This window comes from Verticillium alfalfae, genomic scaffold (genome assembly GCF_000150825.1).
Source record: "Verticillium alfalfae VaMs.102 supercont1.17 genomic scaffold, whole genome shotgun sequence".
Classification (NCBI taxonomy): Eukaryota; Fungi; Ascomycota; class Sordariomycetes; order Glomerellales; family Plectosphaerellaceae; genus Verticillium; species Verticillium alfalfae.
Genome location: NW_003315022.1, coordinates 66,512 through 76,277, shown reverse-complemented (window position 1 = coordinate 76,277; position 9,766 = coordinate 66,512). Strand labels below are relative to the sequence as shown.

Sequence of the window (9,766 nt, the reverse complement as noted above, 5' to 3'; positions counted from 1 at the left end):
GCCAGCTTCGTGACGCATAGTACGGTGGGCTTCTTTCCTTCCGGGGTGCCCTTCTTGGACTGGGCATGAGCTTTTGTTTCATGGCTGTGACTGTGACGCCTGCGCAATACTTCTCGAGGAAGCGGGGGCTAGCCAATGGAATCGTCTATGCTGGTGGCGGCTTCGGGGCCGCCGTGCTGAGCATCGCAACCAACGCCATGATTGAACGGTATGGTGTTGAGTGGGCGTTCCGAATCATTGGCATTGTATGTTTCTCAACGGGATTCCCGGCGGCATACATGATCAAGGAGCGCATTCCCATCCAGACCTCTGGCTTCATTGACTGGTGAGTTGAGTATACGATAGGTGTGGACAGGCCACGGGAAGCTGACCCGAAGCAGGAAGCTTTTCCGACAGGGAAGCTTTAACATCATTTTCGTCGCTGGCGCAATTGGTGTCTTCCCACTCCTCGTTCCGCCTTTCTTTATCCCGTTGTACGCACGCTCAATGGGATTAAGCACGAGCACCGGAGCAGCCTTGCTGGCCGGCTACAACTTTTCGTCAGCAATTGGCCGGATTATTAGCGGTCACTTATGTGATATTCTGGGTCCCTTGAATACCCTGTTCGCCTTCCTCGCCATCAACTCCCTGACCATGATTGCGCTCTGGCCAGCCTCAACGACGCTTGCTCCGTTGGCTGTATTTGCCGTCATGAATGGTTTGACAAACGGCGGGTTTTTCGCGTCAATGCCAACGTGCATTGGCAACATCTTCGGTTCGGCCCGTGTGTCGACTGCCATGGGCATGATCGTCACGGGGTGGGTCGGAGGCTATCTTTTTGTGAGTCCTTGACGAACAGGGCCAGGACGATTTCCATGCTGATTATACGTTCTCAGGGTTCTCCCATTGCAGGGTACCTGCTCGACGCGTATGGCGGCGCAGACGAGGGCTTGAAGGCGTACCGCCCTGCTATGTTCTATGCCGGATCAGTGTCGTTGGTGGCCACAAGTTTGATCCTGTTGATGCGACTACGTATCAACAAGAAGCCGTGGGCCAAGGTATAAGCGATGAGGGTGTTGCAGCCGCGAGACTGATAGTGCAGGAAGTTGAAACGCTCCTAGACTTTCAAGACCCCAGCGTCAATGTCGGAGCAAGATTGCCAACCTCAGCCCGAGCAAGGGCTCGTCGCACGCCACCGGGGGACCCGCGTGGCTGATGCTCTACAGGGCTCCATGCGTGGCCTGAAGGGGTGACCGCTGATCGATCGATAAGCGAATAGAAAGCTGGCTAGGATCTGATTACATGTTGAGGATCGGAATGATGAAATAGCGGTGGTCAATGACAGACTTGACCCGCCTGCACAAGCGAGAGAGCTGAAGTATTATGAGGTATAGACAATTAGACTAGAAGGGGATAGAAAAAAGCAAAACACTGTAATATCAATTTGATGCCAGCGTTTGCTTTTGCTTTTGCTGACGAGCTGAGTGCTCGGTTGACACTAGACGCGCCAGTCTCGTGGCACGGACAGCCACGTGGACATCCGCCGTGTGGAAAAAGCAACACGTCTGTTGCTAGTTGAAGGATGGCTCGTTGGGATTGTCCAAGGAACAAGTCGATCACGGTTTGCATGCAGTTGAGGATTGTGAGTCGCTGCCACCAGATGAGTGAAGCTGGCCCGGCCGATGTGGTTACAACAGAAATCCAATAATGCGGGCCGAGCCGATTGTGCCTGATCTAAGCAGGATCGATCGATAGGGGTGAGAAATGCAGCGGAGGATACATCGAATAATGCATTAAAGTGGCTGATGGAGGGCCTGCCAGAGTTCCTCGTGTGGTTCAGGACGTGGGTGCAGTGATGGAAGAAGGATGGCCAAGGCTTCCAGAGTCAACGACGGCAGGAGGCGATCGCTCAGGCCCCGCTTAGTGTGATATCTCCTCAAGGCGAACCATTCCGATAATGGCATAGTTACACCTGCTCATCAGCCCATGGACATATAACGTCGCCACGTGGGGGATGGACCTGCTCCCTGAAACGCCCCGCGAACCCCGCTCAACCCCCCAATGGGCCAATGAACGTCACCAACTTAGCAACTGGCAAGGCCAACCGGCGCAAGCCAAGCGGCCCCCGGCCTGGAGCTGCCCCAAGCTGCAACCCTCCCAAGAACGATAGCTCAAGCCCAGTCGTACGATTTCGACTTCTAGGCCCTGGCTTGTCCTATCCTATCCAGTCCACGCACAGCTGAAGGGCGACCGTCGGCTGTTGGCTCCTCTTCATCGTCCTCCACTTCTGGTCGGCACCAGCATCGAAACCGCGACCATCATGTTCGGCGGTGTTCTCATCCTCATCATCACGGGCACCATCTCCAGCCTGCTGCTGGCCAGATCCCCTTTCATGATGCCCTACACACCAGTGACGACCAGCAAGCCGTGGGCAGATGGGCCCATGGCTCTGATCATTACGCCGCAGTTCGAGACGAAAAAGGTATGTCGTGCCAATTGTTGCCCCTCCGCGCGATCCGGCCCATTGCACCGAGGCAGAATCGCAGAGCTGACGCGTGATTGCACATCTTTCAGACCGATCTCTTCACGACCGGTGCAACCCACATGGCGCTGCTGCACAATTCAATCCTACGAGGCTACAATTCCATCTATCATCAAGCACCACATGTGCAAGAAGACGACAAGGAGGACTTTATCGGCTATGCTTTGACGTGGTACAAGTTCGTCAAGTCGCACCACGACGACGAGGAGGAGGTGCTCTTTACCAAGGTCGAGGAGCTTCTGGGCGACAAGACTGTCTTCGACAAGACACACAAGGAACATGGTATGCGCGGCGCCAAGTCGTCCCTCGCTGATAGTCGGCCGACAATGGCTAACCATGACGTGCAGAGGCGTTCCTCAAAGGCCTTGCTGAATTCAATGCCTACCTCTCGACCCTCCAAGAGCCATCGCACTTCTCCGCCGCTGAGCTCCGCCGCATCATGTCTACCTTCCAAACCGCCTTTGAAGACCACTTCCACTCCGAGATTGATACAATTGCCGCCCTCGCCAACCACCCTAGGGCGCCACGCGAGGGTACGTCCGAGGCAGCCGTCGCAAGCGCGGCCTTCAAGAGCTGGGGCAAGAACACAGTCACCAAGGCTGGCACAACTGACGTCGTGCCCTTTTTCCTCATGAACCTCGACCGCGGCGCCGAGGGTGGCATGTGGGCGCACTGGCCGCCCATTCCCGCACCCATCAAATGGGGATTAGTTAACATTGCCGGGTCTTGGTACTCTGGCCGCTGGAGGTTCACGAGCTGCGATGCCAATGGCAGGCCGAGGGAGCTCTATGCCCTTCGGTTCCCGGAACTGACGCATTAAAGACACGAGCGACGAGTGTTCTACGGATGATCTACGACGGGATCCTGGCCGGGCTCACCAGGGTGGTGTTTTTTTCATTTCCATTTGGAGCTTGGACGGTTACTTTGATACCAGTGTGTACAACAGCATGTTTTTCAATGAAATTCAAACGCGCGGGGGGATGTTGTTTGTCCCCCCCTCCCCCCCAAGATGCTCCGCTCCTGAATCTCCTGCGGTCGAGGATAACGCCTTGCTCCTCAGGTGGAACACGTCGAGTCATAGTGCGACGTTCGAGCTCGAGCGTCGGATGCTTTTTCCTGGCAGAAGCAATTTTTCGTGTTCGTCTGAACTCTGCGAGGAGAGACCAGCCACGTGCTAGGGAGTAATCCGCGTGGGCGCTTGCATGTGCCTGGTGACTGGTGTCTTCGGAGTTCGGAGCCGGCAGTCGGCCGGGCTGATGGGCTGCGCCTGCTATGGGAAGCGTGACCATGAGGGGGTGGGTGGTGGGCCTCGCTGAGCGATCTAGATATGACTAGATGTATACTGAGCCCACTTGGTCTCATCGGAAGTGCGTAGTTAGGGGCCAGCGCCTGCTAGGCCACGCTTGTGGTCCCTTGCATCATGGCTTCGTAGGGCTTCGAGATTATTCACAACCGAGGTCGCCCTCTCATCTGCACAGCCTGATAGTGATGCCAGTGCGAGCTGTCAACATTGTGCCACGTTCAGAGGCTGACGGGATTATGAGGAAGACTGCGACCCCCAAGCGACGATGTAGTCATGTAGTTTTGTAGGAAGTTCCGTCAGCTAAATTTGGCCAGCAGAGTATCTCGGTGTCAGCTCATCACCCGCCATGCCCGCATCAAGGCTCTCATACTAACCCGCCGTTTCTCCCAGCAACTACACCATCCCTCAACCACAACAAACCGTCGAACTCTCGCCCGCTGAGGTCGGCCCTGTCGACCCGCCAATCTTCTCCCAGTGGAAAATGAACGATCCGAGGTAGGCGCCGATGAAGATGCAGATAATGATGTAACCGTTATAATACATAGCGAGCCTGGGGAGTCATCAAGTCAGAAAATTCGGCCTCTTATCTTATGCAGCAAAAAGTTAAGAAGGACATGGGGCACCTACAGCATGACAAAGTATGCCACGGCAAACTGAAGCAGATGCAGCAGCGCCCTGACGGCCTGCTGGAGGAAAGAAGGGCGGAACGGTGCGGTAATCGCAACGCCGCCGGCGCCGAGGGGAGCCGCGCCTTCGCCGCTGTTCTTACCGCCAGAGGCAGAATCGTTGCTCGCAGCTGCAAAGGGGCCTGAGCGTGCGACGGCGGCGGCAGCGGCGGCGTGAGAGCGGATGAGGTAGCGGTCGTACTCCTTGCCGGCACGGCGGAGGGCCTCGAGGGACAGGACGAGGAGGACGACGCCGATGCAGGAGCCGGCAAACATGCCGGTGGACGTGATGTGCCAGGACTCGGAGATGAAGCACGAGTCGATTGTTTGCCAGTTCCAGAGCATCTGCAGTTCAGGACGGCAGGTTAGCGCTGGACGAGAACCAGAGGAAATGGTGGAGGTCGCTGACAACGGTCCTGGAAGTGTACTCACGGAGATTTTGCAACCACCCATCATAGCTGACATGTCCATTTCATCGTGGCCGCTGGTGGCCGCAGCGTCAGTACCGGCGGGCATGTCCATGCCTGTTGCTGTTGGCATGAGCATGGAGGTGATTGTTGAAGCCATGGTCATGGCACCGTGGTCCATGTTTGTGGTGCTAGCTGTTCGTGGAGGAAAACTTTCTTGAGACCAATGCTTCGTGGTATGGGAAACCAGACTGCAGACAGGACTGCGGGCGAGGCGTCGAGGTGGTAGCCTTTATATGGACGGCCAGCCAGGCCATCCTAAGTCTCAAGCTCGTCTGTTGGAAGGGTCGCGCGGCATATTCAGGATTAAATCAGCCCATGCAGGCCATCCAAACACTGCGTGGCCCATTCCGTGGTTTGGGTTTGTCCCAATTTATTAGGGGCTTTTTGTGTGCCACCCTGTTGGGAGAGGAGGGGCAGGAAGGAAGTTGCTGGGGCGCCACTATGCATGCCCCCCCAAGAGCTTGCCATGGTTCATACGAACGAATTATGTCTCTCGGGAATAGGGAGCCTCCCCCTTCACCACATGCCTGGTAATCGTGACAATATGTGACCTGATGAACAGGTCGAAACCATCAGACACGATGCAAAGCACCCTGTGGGGCCTAGCCTGTACAGCACCACTGATCGACATGGGATGTTGACAAGCCCCATGAAGGTAACATACCTCACTGGCGAAATGTTCAAATGGGGTCAGATGGTGGCGTGGGAGGGTTGGACGCCCCTCAGCCTCTCGTGATGTTTGCGAGAGTTTGAGCAAGTTTTCCTCACCGAGCAGGGCTGGCCCAGGTCCAAATGATAAGGACTGCTGGGAGGCCGAAGCTAGGCTTCAGAGTCATTGCCGAAAGTCGGATGGTAAATTAATTCCGCGTTGCTCTGGCTCTTCGAGTTGGCTACTTGCCTCTTCGAGTTGGCTACTTGCCATTCCGTTTTGCGTCCGGAGCTCGTGCAGAATGTTGCAACAGGAGCCATGCCAGCGAACGTGTCGAGCTTATCAAGACGCGGTGGGAACTACGAGCACAAACGTGCATACAAAGTGTCCTGCAGTTCCATGACTGCTTCGGGAAGTATGAAGAATGAGGCGATTCACCGTGTGGCTGCAGACAACGAGGAGGAGGTGTCCCAAGAGGTAGGCGGGCTTGAAGTTAGATGCGACATAACACTGGACATAGGTAGTCTCTTTCTCGGTGGAGGGTAATTTGTCTCGGTAAGATGGCAGATCCTCGGTAAACTCTCCGGTGTGTGGAGCTCTGTGTGCAGGAGCGTCGAGCTGCACGTCACGTCGCACGGGACCTGACCTTACCTCGTCTTCCACCAAACTCCGGCCAGAGCTCAGAGCTCCCTTCGAGCTGCCACTTCCTCAGCTGCGTGCAAACCAATCGACCCCATGTAATCAAGCAAGCTCCGAACTGCACCCGCTACCCTGCCATCAAGAGCACACTACGACCATGACGGGGGACGCCCATGGGGGCGTTCCCCGCGACACGGCCCACCATGTATAGCCGCGATAACAAGATCATGCGAAAGCTCCCTCGGAAAGGCTTCCGCCGACAACTCTACCGACACGACGAGCCCCGGCATTGGCATCACGAGTGCGCCGCATCTGCCAGCTTCGTATCGCCCCAACTTTTCGCAGTATGCCGTCTACGATGCGACCTACCCCATTTACAGCATCGATGCCCCGGCCGACCGTCGCTCCGTTGTCCTGGCAAGTCGCCATGTCCTCAAGACGGTGATCTTTGACGGCCTCCATATCGTCGATGGCGTTGACGTCCGAGCTGCCATCGTCTCGGCGTCCAATCCGAACAAGGGCGCATCGTCGGCGACGGCCGATCAGCTCTCCGTCAAGGAGGTGAAATGGCATAAGGACTCGACCATCTTCACTGTCTGTACCAATGGCAAGATCTTCTCCTACGATCTCGCGAGGATAGCCGCCGGTGGCTCCCCCATGGATTGTGTCCAGATGAGGGAGGATTCGCGCCAAGTCAATACCCTCGACATCAACCCCCATCGCCCGAGCTTGCTGCTCTCGGGCAGCCAAGATGGTTTCGTACGCTACTTTGACATCCGCGCGCCCGTTCAAAGCCGCGCTGGCGGCATGACATACCAGGCCAAAGCAGCCTTTAAATGCAATGCCGATGGCGTTCGACAGGTCCGCTGGTCGCCGAAGGAGGGCATGTATCTGGCATGTGGCACCGACGGTGGCGTGGTCTTGAAGTGGGATTTGCGAAAGCCGACCACGCCGCTGCTGCGGATCACGGCACACGAAAAAGCCTGCACGTCTATTTCGTGGCATCCTGATGGGAACCATCTGGTCAGTGGCGGCATGGATCAGAAGTGCGCCGTCTGGGACTTCTCCAAAGACGCTGACAAGCGCCAAAAGCCGAAGTGGACGATTCAAACCCCCGCCCCTGTATCTGTCGTCAGCTGGAGGCCTGGGCTGTGGTCTGCCAGTGCGCAGGGCAAGCGTGCCGCCCAGATTGCCGTGTCTTACGACGATGCCAGTCTCAAGCGTTTCGGAGTCCGCGCGGCCCATGTTTGGGATCTCGCGAGGCCTACCATCCCGTTCAAGGAGCTCAACTGGTTCAACTCGCCGCCATCAAGCCTCATGTGGCTCGACCAAGATCTTCTCTGGGCTGCTGGTGAAGACGGCAAATTTCACCAGTGCGACGTTGCCTTCGCCCCGAAGACCATGGATCGAATGACGTCCTCCAGCATGGCCTTCTCTTCATGCGGAGACGTGGCTATGTTTCTCGATGAAAGACCGCATCAGCGGCCGAGACCGACTGCGGTGCACCGCAAGGAGGGCAATGAGACACCTCGTTCCGTCTACGGGTCCAGCCCTACAACACCCCAGCTCAGCATCAGTCGCAGCGATTCCGAAGATGATGCTGTTGGCAGCTTTCTTGGGCCACGGCGCAAGCCGAGCCGGAAAAGGCGGCCTAGTGTACGCTCCATACCCGCACTCAGCACAACGCCGCCGTCTGGATCCGCAGATGGGGAGCCTGTATTATCTTTAGAGCATGCCATGAGAGTTACTGGGGTGTACAAGACACAGCAGGCCATGGCGGTTGGACGCGTCCCTGCTGCTGCCAAGGTCAACCACTATCATTACCTTTCCCAGTGCTATCTCGAGACACTGGACCGCGAATTACCGCAAAGAGAAGGCGGGAAAGCGCTTGTGGACCGTGTTGTGATTATACTGAATGAGTTTGCCTACGCTGCGGAAGGTGTTGGCCAATTTCGACTAGCACAAACGTGGCGCATATTGGGATACGCCATGGACCTTCTCCTCAGACGAAGAGCCCAGTACCATCTCGAGAGAAGGTTGGGTCATTTCCAGAAACGACCTTCAGTAACCAAGTCAAAAGATGGAGTCGTCAAAACCGCCGATCTCAAGGGTTTCCAGGGGCTGAGCCAGGACAGTATGAGAGCGCCAAATCCGCTTCGCCGCGCCAGTGCGGTGTCAGTCCAGTTGGAGAGCCGCTCCCTCTCTGTCAGATCCCTTCTTTCGGAAGAGATCGAAAGCACCTCCAACGTACCAACACCACTCGCAAGGCCGGTGCATGAAGACGATCCCAATACAGATCACGGCAACCTCAGGCCCGGCAAGAAGTTGACACCCGTCTTTGAACTAGACAGTTTCGCCTTACCCCCAGCAGTCCACAGTACGTTTAACTACAGTCCGCGCAAACGACTGGACTCAGCTCCTTTGTCACTTTTGAGCCACGAAAGCGACCAGACAGAGGCCTCGCATACTGAGGGGTACGACTTTTATGATACTGACGCACTCTCCCTTGCCGTAGATGTCCCAGAGCCAGAGAAGAAGGATGAAGCGCAATCACCCGGTGGTGGAGGTGGTGGATCTCGTTCGAAGAGACCTCCCAAAGTGATGAGGCACGACTCGGATGACAGCTTCTCGCAAATGTTCTCCATTTCAGATGGGAGTCGAAAGTCCGCCAATCTTTCCCTGCCAAAAGCAGGCGCCGCAAGCGAGATCAAAAAGTCCGAGTTTGAACCCGTGCAAGAGCACAACGATGAGCATGGCGAATACGAGAGCCGCATCCGAGGGAAAGAGATCGAAGAGTCACCCGAAGTCCACAACCTGTCCTCCATGCAGATGAGGCGAGGCTTGCTGCCGATGAGTAACTCCCCCGAAGAGGTTTTCATGATTTCACAGACAACCATTGGCGACGATGAAGACCCTTCAGAAGTCTCGGCGCGTCGGTCACAGTCAAATCGTATCGGATGCGCCTACCTTTGACGACGACGCCCCTCTTCATGTTGGCGTCGTCTCGGCGAGCCCGCCCCCAGGCACCCGACCGAATCGCAAATGCTAGACGTGTCTCCTGTCATCATCGAAAGTGACTACCTCCCCTGGTCCTGATGATCCCCCTTATCCGCAGAAGTTGGCGTCCGAACTCAACAACAAAGGCTACACCATTCCATCCCCGCCCCTCGACCCATATGGTCTCATCACGAGCACTCTCGATTTTGAACTCCGCACATCCAATCTTAACGCTGCGGCAATGATTCTACTTCTCAGGCCGTTGGTTCCGGAGGCACTCATCGACGCCCACCGCGCAGCCTCAATCCTGCGCGCATATCACGCTCGACTCGCGTCCATGCGGCACTTCGTCGAGGCCGCGCTTTTGCGAAACCTTTGTGTCAAGGGCTGGCCTGAGAGCCTCCCTGAATGGGGCGAGTCTTACACAGCAATCTTCGGCCCCGCCCAACAAGGCGTCAAGGCGGGCTTCCTGTGCCCTTCGTGCCGCAAACCACGTGAGATGGACCCGCGCCAGGGCTCTGG

General features: G+C 56.5%; 4 protein-coding genes across 4 annotated transcripts in view; 3 read left to right on the top strand and 1 right to left on the bottom strand.

Moving 5' to 3' along the window:
• VDBG_09869 (conserved hypothetical protein) overlaps positions 1-1,224 on the top strand; it is a gene marked incomplete at both ends in the record, with an annotated part of 1,658 nt that extends 434 nt beyond the window's left edge. The window contains 4 exons of the mRNA XM_002999783.1: positions 119-325; positions 381-819; positions 876-1,037; positions 1,117-1,224. Of these exons, the coding sequence (XP_002999829.1) occupies positions 119-325; positions 381-819; positions 876-1,037; positions 1,117-1,224 (916 nt within the window). The remainder of the gene's footprint in view (positions 1-118; positions 326-380; positions 820-875; positions 1,038-1,116) is intronic.
• A 1,075-nt stretch (positions 1,225-2,299) lies between these two features.
• Positions 2,300-3,341, top strand: VDBG_09868 (conserved hypothetical protein; the record flags this gene model as incomplete). The annotated part of the gene is made up of 3 exons (XM_002999782.1): positions 2,300-2,461; positions 2,554-2,803; positions 2,869-3,341. 3 exons carry the CDS (start codon positions 2,300-2,302, stop codon positions 3,339-3,341), a joined length of 885 nt encoding a protein of 294 aa, XP_002999828.1.
• Positions 3,342-4,229: 888 nt separating this feature from the next.
• VDBG_09867 (copper transport protein ctr4) lies at positions 4,230-5,291 on the bottom strand (the record flags this gene model as incomplete). Its single annotated transcript, XM_002999781.1, has 3 exons — positions 4,230-4,374; positions 4,452-4,834; positions 4,922-5,291. 3 exons carry the CDS (start codon positions 5,075-5,077, stop codon positions 4,230-4,232), a joined length of 684 nt encoding a protein of 227 aa, XP_002999827.1.
• Positions 5,292-6,168: 877 nt separating this feature from the next.
• The window catches only part of VDBG_09866 (WD repeat-containing protein), a gene marked incomplete at both ends in the record, with an annotated part of 4,337 nt that continues 739 nt past the window's right edge, over positions 6,169-9,766 (top strand). Inside the window, 4 exons of the mRNA XM_002999780.1 lie at positions 6,169-6,182; positions 6,355-8,624; positions 8,763-9,197; positions 9,322-9,738. Coding sequence (XP_002999826.1) covers positions 6,169-6,182; positions 6,355-8,624; positions 8,763-9,197; positions 9,322-9,738 — 3,136 coding nt within the window. The remainder of the gene's footprint in view (positions 6,183-6,354; positions 8,625-8,762; positions 9,198-9,321; positions 9,739-9,766) is intronic.